Genomic DNA, 20,058 nt, shown 5'->3' with positions numbered 1-20,058 from the left:
GAAAGGCAACCTATATTACAAATCATGTACCTTCACATTGTTTCCTAATAAATTAGGAAAGCTATAATCTGGTACTCAAAGCCTGCTGCCTGAGCTTGGATGTCTTGACTGACATGCCCTTTTTGAACTCAGCCTAGCTAAGATCTTAGGCAGAAGGCATGGGCCTTAAGTCTGAAATGTGTAAGAACATTTGCTGAGGGTTGCTGAGGAGGGCAGGGTTGCTGAGGAGACGAGGGCCACTTTCTCACCCTCCTCTTTGTTCTAAGGCTTAATCTATACTGTCATATAATGCAATTTGGAAATGTGTTATAAGGTCAGTGTAGACCCATGTAAGACTCCAGCAATAAATAGAGAGAGAGTTGCCAGATGTACAAGCTGGGTTTAGAAAAGGCAGAGGAACAAGAGACCAAATTGCCAATATCCGCTGAATAATGGAGAAAGGCAGGGAGTTTCAGAAAAACATCTATTTCTGTTTTATTGACTATTCTAAAGCCATTGACTGTGTGGATCATAATAAATTGTGGCAATTTCTTGGTGGTATGGGCATACCAAGCCACCTTGTTTCTCTCCTGAGGAATCTGTATAAGGACCAAGTAGCAACAGTAAGAACTGACCATAGAACAACAGACTGTTTCAAGATTGGGAAAGGCGCATGGCAGGGTTGTATACTCTCCCTCAAACAATTCAACTTGTATGCAGAACACATCATGTGATGTGCGGGGCTTGAGGAATGCAAGGCTGGGGTGAAAATTGCTGGTGGCTGGGAGGGGCTTTGGCACAATTGAGACTCGTGCGCCAACTGCGACCGTATCTCGTAAAGGTTGATCTGGCTGGGTTGGTCCATGCCTTGGTCACCTCTAGATTGGATTACTGTAATGTGCTCTACGTGGGGCTGCCCTTGAGAATGGCTCGGAAATTCCAACTGGTCCAGCGGGCAGCGGCCAGGTTTTTAACTGGCGCTCCTTACAGAGAAAAGTCAACCCTCCTGTTTAAGGAGCTCCATTGGCTGCCATTCATTTTCCGGTCCCAATTTAAGGTGCAGGTGCTCACCTACAAAGCCTTAAACGGTTTGGGACCTGCCTACCTGTATGCCTACCTGTATGACCGCATCTCCGTTTATGAACCCACATGTTCCCTTCCATCATCTGGAGAGGCCCTGCTCACAATCCCACCTGCGTTGCAAGTGCGTTTGGTGGGGATGAGGGACAGGGCCTTCTCTGTGGTGGCCCTCTGACTCTGGAACTCTCTCCCCAAGGACATCAGACAAGCCCCTACGTTGGCAGTCTTTAGGAAGAGCCTGAAGACCTGGCTGTTCCGTTGTGCCTTTCCTGAATAGGAAACCCCAGCAATAGGTCCCAGAAGCACTTTATTAGAGTTTTAAGATTGTCTGCACATCGCACTTACCCTAAAATCCACACCCAGCACTTTTAATCTGTACCCATTACATTCGGCCCGGCCCTAGTTTTATTGTGTTATGGTGTATTGTTTTACTGTCTACTGTTATTGCTTTAATGTTTTTGATTTGTTTTATTGGTTATGTGTATTTGTTATGTTGTTGTTTATTGAGGCCTTGGCCTTTGTAAATACAAATAAGGTTAATAATAATAATAATAATAATAATAAGGTGCTATTTGTTTGTTCCATTTGGGGCGATGTTGTTGTGTTTTGTGTCATGTAACTTTATGAAAAAATCAACTTATATCCCCATACCAAAAAAGGGAAATGCGAAAGACTGCTCAAACTTCCATACAGTGGCCCTTATTTCTCATGCCAGTAAGGTAATGCTCAAGATCCTGCAAGGAAGACTCCAACAATACATGGAGCGAGAGTTGCCAGATGTTCAAGCTTGGTTTAGAAAAGGCAGAGGAACGAGAGACCAGACTGCCAATATCCGCTGGATAATGGAGAAAGGCAGGGAGTTTCAGAAAAACATCTACTTCTGCTTCATTGACTATTCTAAAGCCTTTGACTGTGTGGATCATAATAAACTGTGGCAAGTTCTTGGTGGGATGGGCATACCAAGCCACCTTGTCTCTCTCCTGAGGAACTGTACAAGGACCAAGTAGCAACAGTCAGGACTGACCACGGAACAACAGACTGGTTCAAGATTGGGAAAGGCGTACGGCAAGGCTGCATCCTCTCACCCAACCTTTTTAACTTGTATGCAGAACACATCATGCGATGTGCGGGGCTTGATGAATGCAAAGCTGGGGTGAAAATTGCTGGAAGAAACATTAACAATCTCAGATATGCAGATGACACCACTCTGAAGGCCGAAAGCGAGGAGGAGCTGAGGAGCCTTCTAATCAAGGTGAAAGAAGAAAGCGCAAAAGCCGGGTTGCAGCTAAACATCAAAAAAACCAAGATTATGGCAACAAGAATGATTGACAACTGGAAAATAGAGGGAGAAAATGTGGAGGCCGTGACAGATTTTGTATTTCTAGGTGCAAAGATTACTGCAGATGCAGACTGTGGCCAGGAAATCAGGAGACGCTTACTTCTTGGGAGGAGAGCAATGTCCAGTCTCGATAAAATAGTAAAGAGTAGAGACATCAGACTGGCAACAAAGATCCGCCTAGTCAAAGTCATGGTATTCCCTGCAGTAACCTACGGATGTGAGAGCTGGACCTTAGAGAAGGCTGAGCGAAGGAAGATCGATGCTTTTGAGCTGTGGTGTTGGAGGAAAGTTCTGAGAGTGCCTTGGACTGCGAGAAGATCCAACCAGTCCATCCTCCAGGAAATAAAGCCCGGCTGCTCACTGGAGGGAAGGATACTAGAGACAAAGTTGAAGTACTTTGGCCACATCATGAGAAGACAGGAAAGCCTAGAGAAGACAATTATGCTGGGGAAAGTGGAAGGCAAAAGGAAGAGGGGCCGACCAAGGGCGAGATGGATGGATGGCATCCTAGAAGTGAGTGGACTGACCTTGAAGGAGCTGGGGGTGGTGACGGCCGACAGGGAGCTCTGGCGTGGGCTGGTCCATGAGGTCACGAAGAGTCGGAGACGACTGAACGAATGAACAACAACACCTGGTTTATGCAAGGTGCTATTTATTTGTTCCATTTGAGGCGATGTTGTTGTGGGCTGTTGTAGGTTTTTTCGGGCTGTATGGCCATGTTCTAGAGGCATTTTCTCCTGACGTTTCGCCTGCAAGCATCCTCAGAGGTAGTGAGGTCTGCTGGAACTAGGAAAAGGGGTTTATATATCTGTGGAATGACCAGGGTGAGACAGAGAACTCTTGTTGTTGTGCTTTTTTGTGTCATGTAACTTTCTGTTGTTCTCGCCGCTATGAATCCCACCCATGGGAGAAAAGCGGTGTATACATAAATAAACACCCCTCACCCGAGTCCACAGAGGCTGCCGTGAACTTCCAGGGAGTGAGCACGGGCCGCCCTCTCCGCGCAGGAGGCGCCCCTTCAGTCCCAGCAGCGTCCCCTTTGCCACTTACCTCACCCCAGCGCCTCCTTCCCGCCCAACACGAAAGACAGTCCCCAAGGGTCCCCTCCGCCCTGCCTTCTTCATCCCTTCTCCGTAGTGCATTCTGGGACTCTCAGAACTTTGCCTCACAGGAAAGAGCGGCTGAAGTTTCCCCCCTTCCCACTTTGGAGCAGTTCCCTTCCCTGACCAGAGAGGGCGCTGGTCTCAATATATGCGCCCTCGTTCGAAGGAGACTACATTTAGGTTCTTGTAGGTTTTTTCGGGCTATAGGGCCATGTTCTAGAGGCATTTCTCCTGACGTTTCGCCTGCATCTATGGCAAGCATCCTCAGAGGTAGTGAGGTCTGTTGGAAATAGGAAAATGGGTTTATATATCTGTGGAATGACTGGGGTGGGGCAAAGAGCTCTCTGCTGACCACCTTCATTAGCATTTGAAGGCCTGGCTGAGCCTGGGAAAATGTTCTGTTGAGAGGTGTTAAGATGTGCCTGGTTGTTTCCTCTCTGCTGTTTTGCTGTTGTAATTTTAGAGGTTTTTTTAATACTGGTAGCCAAATTTTGTTCATTTTCATGGTTTCTTCCTTTCTGTTGAAATTGTCCACATGCTTCTTGTGGATTGCAGTGGCTTCTCTGTGTAGTCTGACATGGTGGTTGTTGGAGTGTTCCAGCATTTCTGTGTTCTCAAATAATATGCAGAAATGCTGGACCAGTTCACCCACAATCAAAGAGCCTTCTGAACTCGACCAACAATAGAATTGGGTCAAACCCAGAATCCCAGAATCCCAATGACCAACAGAAAATACTGTGTTTTCTGATGGTCTTTGGTGACCCCTTTGACACCCCCTCACAACCCCCTCAGGGGTCCCGACCCCCAGATTGAGAAACACTGTTCTAGAGGCATTCTCTCCTGACATTTCGCCTGCACCTATGGCAAGCATCCTCAGAGGTAGTGAGGTCTGTTGGAAGTAGGAAAATGGGTTTATATATCTGTGGAATGACCAGGGTGGGACAAAGGACTCTTGTCTGCTTGAGCTGAGAGATCCCAGTTCAACCAAGAGGGGGATATGCAGTTATCCAGAAGTTGAAATCAAATTTGAGACCAAAAGGAAATAATTTCTGCTTGCTTTGGAAGAGGATGAAGATGGTTCTCCTCATGGATCAAGGATGGAAATGTTATTAAAACTTCTGCTGGTTAGCAAAGGAATGTGATTTTGAAAAAGTCTTAATTGGGTTGTTGTAGGTTTTTCCGGGCTATATGGCCATGTTCTAGAGGCATTTTCTCCTGACATCTTGCCATAAATGCTTGCCATAAATGCTGGCGAAATGTCAGGAGAGAATGCCTCTAGAACATGGCCGTATAGCCCGAAAAAACCTACAACAACCCATATCAAATATGCTTCTTACAGCCAACTTACAAATGACTCATAGTTAAGAACAGGAATGAGACAACAGGAAGTTTGAGAAATCTATCGCTAGGAAGGGAAATTCACCCCTGAAAGAATTAGCGCAGGGAAAGGTTGTCACCAATCCTTGTTTCCACAACAAGCCATTTTAAAAAAATCCAATTATCACAGGGAGGGAAAATAAGGTAAAATTTTCTGAATAGGGGCACAGGCAGCAAAACAAATTCCGCCGGGGTATTAACTTCCCTATGCTATCCAAAGCTAAAATACACCATATATATTTTAAAAATGTACCTGTTCTGACTTACATACACATTCAGCTTAAGAACAAACCTACAGAACCTATCTTGTTCATAACTTGGGGACTGCCTGTACCTAGTTTTATAGCATGGTTTGGGGATATTTAAGAGCAATTGAATCTATACCATAGAATACTTTCATTTTATAAGCAGTGGCAGGGTCTGATAAAACTACTGGAAATGCCATCAGAAGTATCAGAAAACAGTCTGGATTACACTGTATTTTGTAGTGGACCATACAAATCAGTCCCCACCATGCAGAGGTTACCTCCTGAAAGTTCCTACTTTGATGTCTTGATCTTGACAGTTTCTAAATTGTTTTGCTCTTTTTTCTGGTATTGGGATGGGATTTATTCTTACATTATCTTTATAGTTCCGAGGTTGTAGTTCAAGTGAACTCCAGGCTCTGATACCTAGGCAATGACTGTGATCAAGAGGGAATTTTCAAAGGGAAAACTCGTGTGCCAAGAGTTGGAATTACTGTTAGATCTGACCATGATGATACATGTCATAGTTAACAGCAGAGAGGAAACAACCAGGCACATCTTAACACCTCTCAACAGAACATTTTCCCAGGCTCAGCCAAGCCTTCAAATGCTAATGAAGGTGGTCAGCTGAAACATTCACACCTAGCTCCAACAGACAAGAGTCCTTTGTCCCACCCTGGTCATTCCACAGATATATAAACCCACTTTCCTATTTCCAACAGACCTCACTACCTCTGAGGATGCTTGCCATAGATGCAGGCAAAACGTCAGGAGAAATGCCTCTAGAACATGGCCCTATAGCCCGAAAAAACCTACAAGAACCTAGTGATTCCAGCCATGAAAGCCTTCGACAATACATTGAGACTACATTTCCCGGCAGGCTGCGGGGCGAACTTAGAACCCGGAAGTGTGCCTCGTTTGCGTGAGGGGGCGGGTGGCGCGAGCGAGCCAAGTGAGCGAGGCCGGTCTCCTCCTCCTCCTCCTGCGGCTGTCTGTGGAGCTCGCGACCGGCGTGCAGTTCCTTCGGAGGCCGGGGGAGAGAGGAGATTGGTAGCCCTTCGCCTTTCTTTCCTTCCTTCCTTCCTTCTCTCTCGGCCCCCACCATGAGAGCCCCCGCCGCCATCTTCCCGCAGCCCGCCGGCCGCCTCCTCCTGGTTCTGGTGAGTGGAGGGCCTCAGCTGGGCCCGAGGGGGCGGGAGGGGCCTTCCCTCAGGTTCGCGCCCTCGCCTGCCTGCCTGCCTGCCTCCTTTTCGGAAAGCTGGTGTGGCTCCCTCTGATAGGCTGCCAACGCCTCGGACCCGGAATTGGTCGCCAGGGTGGGGCTTCTGTGGCCCTTCTCCCACAGCCTCCCCTTCTCTTTCTTTCCCCTTTCGGGTGTGCGTGGATGTCCCCCGGGAAGCGCGCTTGCTTCTCTCAACAACTGCTTTCTTGTAGCAGTTCATCCACCTGTGCCCTTTCCTGACCTAAAGCCAACGACGTTCATGAAGTTGCCATGGGTACAGGCCCCTAGCCAGGATTTTGATGGGGGGGGGGGGGGAGGCTTAGGATCTACCGTAGCAAACCTTTTGTATCGTTATCCCAAAACCCCCATGCATTTGGGATATATTGAGCATGGTGATCAGATCATGATATGAATAAACATAACAATTTAAAGCAGGGGTCCTCAAATTTCTTAAACAGAGGGCCAGGTCACCCTTCCTTCAAACTGTTGGAGGGCCGGATTATAATCTGAAAAAGCATGAATGAATTCCTATGCACACTGCACATATCTTATTTTTAGTGCAAAAATACAATAATTAAAATGAAGAACAATATTAACAAATATAAACTTATTAGTATTTCAATGGGAAGTGTGGGCCTGCTTTGGCTGATGAGATAGGATTGTTGTTGTTGTTGTTGTGTGCTTTCAAGTCATTTCAGACTTACGGAGCCCCCGGTGGCGCAGTGGGTTAAACCCCTGTGCCAGCAGGACTGAAGACCGACAGGTCGCAGGTTCGAATCCGGGAAGAGGCGGATGAGCTCCCTCTATCAGCTCCAGCTCCCAATTGCGGGGACATGAGAGAAGCCTCCCACAAGGATGATAAAAACATCAATATCATCCGGGCGTCCCCCGGGCAACGTCCTTGCAGACGGCCAATTTTCTCACACCAGAAGCGACTTGCAGTTTCTCAAGTCACTCCTGACACGACAAAAAAAAAATCAGACTTAGGTTGACCCTGAGTGAGGGCCAGGTAAATGACCTTGGGGGGCCGTATCCAGCCCGCGGGCCTTAGTTTGAAGACCCCTGGTTTAAAGAATGTACCATGCAATCATGCCGGCCACATGACCTTGGGGGTGTCTATGGACAACACCGGCTCTTCAGCTTAGAAATGGAGATGAGCACCACACCCCAGAGTCAACATGACTGGACTTAATGTCAGGGGATAACCTTTACCTTTTACCAGTAAGGCCTTCTCGTGGACCACCCTGAGAATTTCGGGGGGGGGGGACTAAAGCCCCTCAAGCCCCCCCCCCCCCCCCTCGCTACATGATAGGTAGATAGGCAGCGTGGTGATCAGATGAATAAACATAACAATTTAAAGCAGTGTTTCTCAACCTGGGGGTCGGGACCCCTAGGAGGGTCGCCAAAGACCATTAGAAAACACAGTATTTTCTGTGGTCATGGGGGTTCTGTGTGGGAAGTTTGGCCCAATTATCTCATTGGTGGGGTTCAGAATACTATCTGATTGTAGGTGAACTATAAATCCCAGCAATTACAACTTCCAAATGTCAACATCTGTTTTTCCCAAACTCCACCAGTGTTCACATCTGGGCATATTGAGAATTCATGCCAAGGTTGGTTCAGATCCATTATTGTTGTGAGTCCACAGTGCTCTCTGGATGTAGGTGAACTACAACACCAGAATTCAAGATGAATGCCCATCAAACTCTCCCAGTATTTTCTGTTGGTCATGGGAGTTCTGTGTACCAATTCTGGTTCAATTCAATCGTTGGTGGAGCTCGGAATGCTCTTTGATTGTAGGTGAACTATAAATCCCAGCAACTACAACTTCCAAATGACAAAATCAATCCCTCCCCAAAAAAACCACTAGTATTCAAATTTGGGTGTATTGGATATTTGTGCCATATTTGGTCCAGTGAATGAAAATACATCCTGCATATTTACATGATGATTCATATCAGTAGCAAAATTACAATTATGAAGTAGCAATGAAAATAATGTTATGGTTGGGGGTCACTACTACATGAAGAATTGTATTAAGGGGTCGCGGCACTAGGAAGGTTGAGAAACACTGGTTTAAAGAATGTACCATGCAGTCATGCCGGCCACAATATCCTTGGAGGTGTCTATGGACAACGCCGGCTCTTCAGCTTAGAAATGGAGATGAGCACCACACCCCAGAGTCAACATGACTGGACTTAATGTCAGGGGACAACCTTTACCTTTTACCAGTAAGGCCTTCTCGTGGACCACCCTGAGAATTTGGGGGGGGGGGGGCTGAAGCCCCTCAAGCCCCCCCTCCCCCCCCCCCCCCGCTACATGGTAGGTAGATAGGCAGCATGAAGGCACACTTCCAAAGGTATTTGGAATGGCATCCTTCCCTTTCATCTTCCATCCCTTTGGCGTTGAAATACTAATAAGGCATATGGACACTCTTGGGTTTGGGGTAATAGTATGATAGCTGGGTCCGGAAGCTCTGAGTGTTACGGAGATGCTACATCACTCGTTTGGAAGCGCTCTTTGCGCAAGGCCCGCCAGGCCAGGCCTGAGACAGATAATATAGAACAGCGTTTCTCAACCTGGGGGTCGGGACCCCTGGGGGGGTCATGAGGAGCTGTCAGAGGGGTCACCAAAGACCTTCGGAAAACACCGTATTGCCTGTTGGTATTGGTATTGGTTGTAGGTGAACTATAAATCCCAGCAACTACAACTCCCAAATGTCAAGGTCTATTTCCCCCAAACTCTACCAGTGTTCACATTTGGGCATATTGAGTATACATGCCAAGATTGGTCCAGATCCATCATTGTTTGAGTCCACAGTGCTGTCTGAATATAGGTGAAGCCATTGGGGAAGATAAGAAATAAGTTGGGTTAAGTGCAATGGGCATGGAATATGGCAACAGGAAAGTGGCAGTTTTAATTTTAATCAAAGGAATTTAAATAATTGATTTTTTTCTATCCTGTATTATTGTTTTTTAGATTAGCTGGATACATTTTATATACATTTATTGATTTGTATTTTGACTACAATGTGGTGTACGTTGAATGGTATGGTAAGTCCCTTTGGGGAGACAGGGTGGGTTAAAAATAAAATGTATTATTATTATCTAATAGCTGCCATATGTTAACTGCTCTGAGTCCTTCAACAAAGGGGAGAGAGCAGGATATAAAACAAAGTAAATAAGTAAATAAAGAAAACAGTTATAATGTATTTTTAAAAAAACCCACAAAGTTTTGAAACATGGCATTATATTAAATTTCCTTTGACCAGAAGCTGGCCACTTTGAGTGCCTCTGGTGTCACTGTAAGAAAGTCCTCCATTGTGCATATGGCATTGTAGTAAGTGGTCTGTGTTTGCTGTTATCCACATTAGCATGTCGTGGACTGCACTTTGTAACCTTATTTCTTAAGATTGACTCTGCATCTCATCGTACCAGAGTACAGTCTGTTCAACGCCTTTCAAGTCGCCCAGTCTTCTTTGTTTCTCATCTGGTATCAGCCACTGATTAAGGTTCTGGGTTTTATCCTGTCACTTTTGGACTCATGCTTGCTGAGGTGTTACTGCTAGTATCTCTGTAGATCTTAGGAAACTATTTGATTTAAGACGTTGGCATGCTGGCTGATATCAGAACAGAGGATGGGCCGGAGATGTCAATGCCTTGGCCCTTTCATGACTGGCTGCTACTTCCCGACAGATATCAGGTGGTGCAATATCGGCTAAATAGTATAATTTCTCCAGCGATTCTGTGATAATGTGGCATGTCTCATTAAGAGCCATATCCACTGTTTTAGCATAGTGAGAAACGAGATAGGGTCTCATCACACTTGAGCATTTTCCCACTTCAATCCATTTTAAATGCTGTGACTGGCTCCTGCAGAATTCTGGGGTGTATAGTTTAGGGAGGCCCAGGGCATCTCTGGATTAGGAGTTTAAAGGCCCCTCCCTAAACTACAAACTCCAGAATTCTGTAGGAGGCAGTCACATTTAAAGTGGATTGTAGTGGGAAAATGCTCAAGTGTGATGAGGCCCTAAGTATGTATGTCTAAAGTCCACACAAGATTGTAGCAGAATAATATTCATTACTCAGAATGGGTGTGAGCAGGAATTAGTGGACTAATATTGTTATAGTGTTTCTTCCCTACCCGCCCTGAAAGGCCCCATCTACACTGCCATATGATCCAGTTTATGAATCCAGATTATCTGCTTTGAACTGAATTATATGGCAGTGTAGACCCAGCCAAAGGCGCACAGATCAGGATGTTGTGGGGAACACAAGTAATGCCCCCCCCCCACAGCAAACAAGAGTGTCCAGCTTTTCAACCTATCTCTACACTTTATAGTCTTTAATCTTGACAGCTAACTTCTGCCTGTTTTCTTTTTTAAAAAATATTTTTCTTTGAGTTGAACTTACTGCCTTCTGTGAACAATTTGGAAGCTTTCTTCCTTTGTAAGTCCTTTTTTTTCCTTTTTAAAGGAAATAATTAATTTCTTTTTAAATACTCATGTAGAACTGGAAAACAAGTAGCTTCTTCAATGTGGTAGATGGCTCACCAACCTACAGTATAGGTTGAGCATCCCTTATTCTGAATTCTTAGATCCAAAACACTCCAGGATTGTCCACATGGCCAGCTGAGGTAGTGACACGTTTGCTTTTTGATGGGCTCCAGTTCCATGTGGGCATTTGAAACGGAAGTACCTGTTGTCGTTTTTAAAAAAAATGAAAAATGAAAATAAGGAAGGAGGAAACTCTTAAACTGGTTCACTGAAAGCAGTATAGAATTTAGGTTGCTTCATTCCAAAGAAACAGGCTTAAAAACAGGCAGAGACAAATTTTACAGAAACTTGGTTTCACCCGGATTATCCACAAGATAATCTCCATTTTACGCTGCTTTGAATCCCACCCATGGGAGAAAAGCGGGATATAAATAAATAAAATTATGTACGTGTATATACAAATACAGGTATTTCAAATCTAAAATCCCAAATGTTTCTGGTCGCAAGGATTTTGATTAAGGGGTGTTCAACAATAATTGGAGAAAAGGATCAGTGCCCCCTAAGTAGCAGCTATTAAAAATGTGGTTGCTTATAACAGAAGACTCTTGATTAATTTGCCTTGATTAATTTGCTTACATTTACTCCTAAAAATGTTATGCTCAAATGTGTGAGGGAATACAAAAGCTAAAGGGCAGCAGGTTCAGTCTGATTATGGAAACTAGTCATGGTTAGCCCTATTTAGTACTTGGATGAAAGACCAGCCAAGCATTAGTATCACCGCTTTCAATTTTGTGTCATGTGTACAATTCTGTCTAAGGCAGGCGTTTAATGTACTACTCAAAGTTCTTGTTTTCACAGCTGCATCATTTATAGAAGAAATAAAACTTTATTTGTGAAAAAGAACTCGCAGTAATATATTGGTGATTACAGTATCTAAACCTCTTCTTATACTCAAAAGTATACAATACTCTTCCTGCCTTGAATATGGAAGATACATTTGGAATTAAATGCGGAAGTGTCAGTTTTGTTACTAAGATAGTTAAAACAAAACATTGTTAATAATTTTCACTTGCCAGTTTTTTAATAGTGGATTTTTCAACCATTAATACTTTACCGTATGGTAATGGTATTTCAAATGTGCTTCAGAATCTTTGTGGTAGAAACCAAGGGAAGGCAGTATAGGTGTTCTCCATTATTTACTAGTATATGCATTTTAGTTGTCTGCAAAAATGACAGCAGGCTAGGAAATACTGCTCTTCGTCTCTTTTATCCTAAAAGAAGACAATCCAAAGTTTTATAAAACATTTTTGATTGGCTGTGACAGCCTGACTAGCTGTAGATGAACAGTCTGAGGCAAAACTTCAAAAGATGCTTATGAAGCTAACATTTATTGAGCTACAGAGGGAGAGTAAAGAAAAAAAGGTGGCGTTAAAGACAAAGCAAAAATATTATATCAGCATATTTGCTTAAAAATTCATATTCTCAGTATTCAAAAGCTGTACAAATATTACCAGCAGTTATTACCAGTGGCTTTTATAGCTTTGATATAATCACATTACTTATAAAAACCAATTATATGTCAATTCTGATATTTGCTAGTACCATATTAAAAGGAAGAATAATCTAGTTAGTTCCAGAAGGACTTCCTTTAAACTTCAGTTGAGGACATAGTGTTTAGAGCACCATGTACATACTCAAATGGGCACACGTTGCACAGTACATGCTTATACTAATATGTCTATTCTGTTCCTAAATCAACAATTTGTTTCTGTTATCCACTTCAGTTAATAAACTGATTTTTTTATATATGCAAGCATTTTGAGTAATTGTTCTAATAAATTATAGTAATTAAAACTAGTTCCTTATCCTTGCTTGGATATCTTTATGGACTTTAATATCAGAACTTAATGTGTCTTTTAAATGTTTGTGCTTTGTTGTATATTCTAAAAATGGAGAAAATATTGGCCACAATAAGTTAAATAGGAACATTTCAGTGGAACTTTGCTTCACAAGCTGATGGTGTGAGGACTAGCACTGTACTTCTGCTACTAATTACAATTGTTCCTTTTTTGGAAACTCACCAAAATATGGTAATGAATGGTTCAGGAACCAAGATTGGTCCCCATGTTGCTGCTTTTGAGGAACATGGCACTGGAATCATCCTTTGACCCCCAGCACACTGGCTGATGTGCATAGGTGCAATCAAAGACGATTGCACCTATGCAATCTATTGCACCTATGAAGGACAGACTATTCATAGAATTATAGAATTGGAAGAAATCAGAAAGACCTTCCTATTCAACCGCCTGCCATGCAGGAATACACAATCAATGCGCTCCCAAAAGAGGGCCATCCAACCTCTATTTAAGATCCTTTAAAGAAGTAGACTCCACCACATTGCGAGACTGCATCGTATTGTCAAATGGTTCTTAGCATCATAAAGTTTCCCTAATGATTGGATGAAATCTCTTTTCCTTCTTCTAAATCAAGAGTCTTCTCACAGCTGTTCTGAAATTACTTCTGGCCGTTATTTGAATACACTTGATTGTAATTCATCTGACCCTGGAGATTTGAATTCAATTTAGATTAGCCAGATATTCCTGTACTTTACCTATTCTGTACTGTATTTCCCCTACTGCATCATCTTCTCCATTATCCCCAAGTCAAACATGGCTCACTTTTTGGGAGAAAACTGAGGCAAAAGGTGTTGAGCTTTCTGCCCTTTCTCTGTCTCCTCTAATTATTTTGCTATCATCTATACTTAATACCCCTACCATTTTCTTTTTCTCTTTTATGTTAATCTCTCTAGCAAGCCTGAGCTCATTCTGTGATTTGTCTTTTATGACGTTATACATGCTGGCTATTCATGTGAATTCCTCCTTGGCAATTTGTCCCTTTTTCTATTTCTTGTATATGCCCCTTTTAAATCTTAACTGAACTCAAAGTTCCTTAGACAATCCATTCTGGTTTCTTTAGACACCTATTTTTCTTCCTCATTAGAACTGTCCTTAAATTATGCCTTCAATATCTCATCTTTCAGAAACTCCCATCCATTATGAACTTTTTTTCTTAGTATTTTTGACCATGGGATCACAATCAATTTTACCCTAAGTTTACTGAAATCAGATTTCTACAATGTGTGTTTGACTAAGCTTGATGTCCTCTTTCTGCTCTTTTGTCTAAGGAACTTGCCGCTTTCACCCCACCAACCAGGCCATTACTGTTGGTTAGGAGCAAATCTAAAATAGCTCACCCCCTTGTTGCCGCTTCCATCTTCTGGACCATGAAATTGTCTGCAAGGCATGTACAGGTCCCCTATTACCACCCAAACATCTTCTTGGAGGTTTAGCAGGGATCATTCCATGTGCTGACTCTTGCACATTCCCTTAGGAAATACAGCGTTGCATTTCTTTCTGTTCTGCATCATCACTGATGCTAGAGAAAGCTTTACATTGATTCTGTTACTACACAGTTATATAATGTTTAGTGGTATTTCTATATCTGTGTGTAACTTTCCTCTAAGTGTTTACCTCCTGAGTTTGGGGAGTGACCTCATCCTCAGAGATATTCTCTGTGTGATTTTCCTGCAAGAGAGTCTGCCCTGCTGGGTCCAAGGCAACCTCTTCTTCTCTGATATATTGTAGTTTGGATACCTGGGACTCGAGACACTGGACCTTCTCTTCTGAAAGGACACTGACTTACACTTCCTGCAGGTGACTGCATGAGCTCCCTCACCATCCATTTTTATCAAAATTAAGTAGAGAATAGACTGGATGACTAGTAACATTATATTCTGGGTTCTCTTTCTTGTTTTAGCTATAATACAGTGAAATCCTAGGAGTTAACTGTAATTTACTTCTAACATGTAATTATAAAAGTATACATGTGTATTTAACTTTCCACATCTCGTTTAGCATCTGTGAAATTGAGTAGAAAGAATTATTATATTTATTTATACCCTGTTTTATCTATCCCAAAGGGGAAGAATATGTTTCTGGCATTCTATGAAACAATCCAGTCTTAACGTTATACAGGGTTAGTCAAAATGCATAGGCCAAACATACATACAATTGTATGTATGTTTGGCCTATGCATTTTGACTAACCCTGTATATTTGCAACATAAAAAGTCACACTTGCGAAGGAGAAAAATGATTTTAATGCCAACCTTAGGCTGAGCATTGCTTATCTGGAATTCAAAAATCCAGACTCCCCCAACATCCAAAATTGTCCACATGGGTGAGATACTGGCATCACTGCTAAATGATTCCTTCTAAATTGCTCTTATCCTTTTTTGCTACTATTAGATCTATGCACTTTATTCACTACCCCTATATCCTAAATTGTTGTACACCATCCCGTCCACAACGAGACTTGAATTATACTGTTGGTTGTTGTTTCAGATGTTTGTTTTATACAGTGTTATAATGTTGTTTGATGTTTTATACTGATGTTATGTGTTTTAAATATGCTATGTTTAACTTCGTTGATTGGGCTTGGCCCCATGTAAGCCGCCCCACGTCCCTTCGGGGAGTATTGTTGCACATTATGTAAGCAGTTACCTTCAGGCTATGTGTACAAGATTTTTTAAAGAAACATATTGTAAATGAATATTGATTTTAGATTTGCATCCCATCTCGAGTTAGGAGATGGCAATGATTTTAATGATTTTAAGGATTTTCTCCTTCTGAGGTGGCAGACAGATGTAGTAAGCAACAGCCAGGAGACAGGTGTTTTTAAAGTCTCTTCCTCAGTCCCTTTCCTCCTCTTAGCTGGCTATATATAATGTGTGCAGTAAAACAATGCTTATCCAAAATAATAGTATCTGTTATGTTGGTTGCTTTGAATAGTAATTGTGGAAGGTTGCCTTTAAAAAGACTGAAGATAATGACACATTTGAGCCATCTTTAAATGAGGAGTGATTGAATTCCTGAATCCCACTACTGTTCTGCTGTGTGTGGCTTCAGCATGTCATTAACCCGAATTCTTCTTAAAAGCAGGGTTTGCAAACACTGTGATTTTCAGTAGACAGGGATTGAACTTTTCACATTCCTCAGACCATTTCTTTATACCCATGTTAATTGGATTAAAATTTCTTCTAGAAGTGCTGGCAATAATGAAGTAAATGCACTGGATACTGGATTCAGTGCATTTCTCAACTTGACAATAGTCTTGATGGTACAGATGCGTAGTTTGTAGCTGTCTTGTAAGCTGTAGTTGTGAGACCTATATCTACTGCCCCTATTATTTGAAGCACAACAAGATGTGTCTACAGCAGATACTCTGCTGGCTGTTGTATTGGATCACACGTCGGACACTTCCCAAGTGTCTAGGATTGTGCGATGTATCGGCGAGTAATGTGTGCAGATCCCAGTAAGGTGGCCTTCTGCAGCTAGCAGATGGTAATTTTGTCAGCGCTGATTGTGTTTAAGTGCAGGCCAAGGTCTTTAGGCACTGCACCCAGTGTGCCAGTCACCACTGGGACCACCTTTACTGGCTTGTGCCAGAGTCTTTGCAGTTCGATCTTTAAATCCTCATATCGTGTCAGCTTTTCCATTTGTTTCTCTGCAATCCTGCTGTCACCTAGGATTGCGACATCGACGATCCATACTTTGTTTTTTAACACGATTGTGAGGTCAGGAGTATTATGCTCTAAAACTCTGTCTGTCTGAATCCGGAAGTCCCAGAGGAGTTTGGCGTGTTCATTCTCTGTAACTCTTTCCGGCTTGTGATCCCACTAGTTCTTTGTTGCAGGCAGATGGTATTTGTGGCACAAGTTCCAATGAATCATCTGAGCAACGGTGTTATGCCTCTGCTTGGAGTCTGTCTGCGCGATCTTCTTGCAGCAGCTGAGGATGTGATCTATTGTTTCATCTGCTTCCTTGCAGAGTCTACATTTGGGATCTGTTGTCGACTTTTCAATTCTGGCTTTGATGGCATTAGTTTGAATGGCTTGTTCTTGGGCTGCCAGAATCAGGCCCATCGTCTCCTTTTTCACAGTTCCATTTGTGAGCCACAGCCATGTTTTTCTTTGTCAATTTGGTTCTCAATTTTTGCCAGAAACTGTCCATGGAGTGCCTTCTTTTGCCAGTTTTCTCTTCTGCTCTGGATTGTGTTTTTACAGTATTCCCTCTTTGTCTTTTGCACTTTAAGCAGTTTACTACTATTGACTTCCCTCAATGTTGGTTCTTGACTGCCTTTCACATAATCTGCCAGTGCGTGTTTCTCTTCTTCTACTGTTTGTTTCACTTGCAGAAGCCCTCTGCCTCCTGATTTTCTGGGCAGGTAAAGTCTGTCGACATCACTACGCAGGTGTAATGAGTAGTGGATTGTCATCAGTTTTCTTGTTTTTCTGTCCAGATCATACAGCTCCGCTTGTGTCCAGTTCACAATCCCAGCAGTGTATCTAATGACATGGATGGCCCAGGTGTTGAGAGCCTTGATCGTATTTCCACCATTTACCGTATATTCCGGCATATAAGGCGACTGGGCGTATAAGACGACCCCCAACTTTTCCAGTTAAAATATAGAGTTAAGATGACTCCCATGCATAAGAGTACACCTGTGTATAAGACGACCCCTGACTTTTGAGGAGATTTTCTTGGGTTAAAAAGTAGTCTTATACGCCAAAATATACTGTAATTTGTTCTTCAAAACCTTTCTGACTCTTTTGATATATTCTTTGCTATCATATCAATATCAAGCATGGGCAAGTGAAAAATGTGGTCACATTTTTCACTTGCCCATGCTTGGTATTGATATGATTTGTCCGTTTGGCATCTTTATGCCCTCACTGTGTATAATGTTCCCTTTAATGCCACTGTGGCACATTTGTCTAGGCCAAACTCCAAACGGTTTGAAGATTCTGACTGTTCATTTATTTATTTATTTATTTATTATTCGAACTTATATGCCGCCACTCCCATGGGGCTCGGAGCGGCTTACAAGAATGGCTAAAATCTAACGCAATTTAAAAACAATTTAAAACAATTTAAAAAACAGCAATATCAAAAATCAAATGCCTGTCGAAACAGGTATGTCTTACATGCCCTGCGGAAAGCTGATAAGTCCCGCAAGGCACGGACTTCAGGTGCCAGAGTATTCCAGAGTGATAGTGCCACTGCTGTAAAGGCTCTGTGTCTGGTTGCTGTTAGATGCAAGGTCTTGACACTGGGAATTTCCAATAGATCTTGCTCCTCAGAACGGAGGTCAGTGACTCTATTTCAGTTTCTGATTTTCCGTAAAGCTTTAGATCATCCATGTACAGTAAGTGGAATTTTTTTGGTGAATTATTATTATTATTATTATTATTAAGGTTTATTTACACCTCACTTTTTCTCTCTACAAAAATACTCAAAGCAGCTTACATTAAAAGCATTTGAATACAATTTACAATATACAAATAGACAAACATTCAAAGAGAATTAAACATCAGTGATATTAAAAATTCACAGTTAAAAATCAATAAAATATATTTGAAGCTAAAAATCATAGTACTCCCAACTTGATTTTTAAAAATGGCATGTAAAGGGATTGTTATCAATTATATAGATGTTCTTACATAATAATGCATATTTATGTTGGCATTTTGAGTTCATAAAACTTATTTTAAAAAGTATATCACTCAGTCCTAATATTTCCACCATTTTCATGGGAAAAAATATTATTGAAAAGGGTAATTTTAAATAGCTGAGATTATTGCAGGAGCAGAATGCCTTTACATCGCTGATTTTTGTCATGGACTTTCTGAGATCTTATTTGTTTTAAATTATGAGAGTCAACGTAAATACACAAAAAATATGTCAAAACAGATGCCTCCATAGTATAGTTTTAATCCCATACATAGCTATTAATTGAAATGGAAGAATATTATTTAAACACTTATCTTAAATGTCTAATCCTTTTTTTAAAAATTATTGTGAATATTGTAGTACTAGAAAAAGAATCTTGACTATGCATTGATGGCCTGAGATCAAAAGAAGTTTGAGAAGAGGTGAAAGTATTGGTGGAAAGAGAAGTTTATATTTGAAAAATTTAAATATTTTCAGTAAGTAATTAAGAATAATTCATTTGGCTGCTGTGTGACAATTACCAAAGGATACATCAGGATGGTAAAAGAAAGGAGGAGGCTTGAGAAAAGAGCCCAAGGGGCCGCATCCGGCCCCCTGGCCTGGGTTTACCCATACCTGGGATACACCATACGAGAAGGTGGCCACTTTGCTTTCAGTTCTTGAATTTTAAATACATGATTATTATCAGTAACAAACCGTTTTATAGTATGCTCCCAACACGTTCTATACTTCATTTATTTTCAGTTGTTTTGTTGTTTATTGTGAGCTAACATTAAATCCTGAAAAATCATAAGAAGCTTCTATTTTTAGTGTTTTTTTCTTAAAGGTTTTCAGTTAATTTATTTGAGATCTCATGCTAAATGAGTAAAAGAAGGATGTTTTGTTTTACCCCAAGGTATTTATGACAGTATGTGGTACAGAGGGAAGCAGCATAGGGTTCTTTCTTACTAATGATCCTTTAATTAGTGAAGATAGCTCAGCAAGTATGTGGGCACCTCAGGGATTACCTCTGGCTGACATTTAAAGCTGATGTAGTTTTAAAACCGTATAATTACTGTCTGGTGGAATTATTTTCTGCACAAAAGGTTCATGCTTCTGTATTGATAGCATTGTTTTAAACCTGTACCTACATTTATACATAAAATCATTGTTTGTTTACATTCAAGATTTGCTTCATTCTGAGAGCTAAAATGGTAAAATAGATTATCAACATAACTGATAGTATTCCAAATTTTCATGTATTAAAAGCTTTTTTGTTAATAATTAAGCAATGAAGTTGAAGTTCAAGCACTGTCTAAATTTTAATTCATTTATCTCCCAAATAAAGAACTAAAAGGAAACTCTCCAGTGAAATCATCTGATGTGCAGGCAGTCACCAAGTTACAAACAAGATAGGTTCTGTAGGTTTGTTCTTAAGTTGAGTATGTAAGTCAGAACAGGTACATTTTTAAGTGTAACTCCAGCCAAAAATATATACTGTATATTTTAGTTTTGGATAGCATAGGGAAGTGTTAACACCACAGTTTTTTCCTCTGATAATTGGATTTTGAAAAAATTGACTTGTGGAAACAAGGATCGGTGATAAAGATACAGTTGAGACACCTTTCCCCATGATAACACTTTCAGGAGTGAATTCCCTTTACTAGGA

General features: G+C 41.6%; 2 protein-coding genes across 3 annotated transcripts in view; one reads left to right on the top strand and one right to left on the bottom strand.

Annotated features, from left to right (window-relative positions):
- INVS (inversin) overlaps positions 1 to 3,623 on the bottom strand; it is a 91,280-nt gene extending 87,657 nt beyond the window's left edge. For both annotated transcript variants that reach the window (XM_060781491.2, XM_060781492.2), the window contains exon 1: positions 3,449 to 3,623. The gene's annotated coding sequence lies outside the window, so the exon portion shown is untranslated. The remainder of the gene's footprint in view (positions 1 to 3,448) is intronic.
- A 2,406-nt stretch (positions 3,624 to 6,029) lies between these two features.
- The window catches only part of ERP44 (endoplasmic reticulum protein 44), a 45,932-nt gene continuing 31,903 nt past the window's right edge, over positions 6,030 to 20,058 (top strand). The window contains exon 1 of the mRNA XM_060781490.2: positions 6,030 to 6,283. Within this exon, the coding sequence (XP_060637473.1) occupies positions 6,227 to 6,283 (57 nt within the window). The 5' untranslated portion in view covers positions 6,030 to 6,226. The remainder of the gene's footprint in view (positions 6,284 to 20,058) is intronic.

The sequence above is a fragment of the Anolis sagrei genome, chromosome 6, assembly GCF_037176765.1.
Source record: "Anolis sagrei isolate rAnoSag1 chromosome 6, rAnoSag1.mat, whole genome shotgun sequence".
NCBI lineage: Eukaryota > Metazoa > Chordata > Lepidosauria > Squamata > Dactyloidae > Anolis > Anolis sagrei.
The sequence above is the reverse complement of the archived record's forward strand: the minus strand, read 5'-3'. Positions and strand labels throughout refer to the sequence as shown.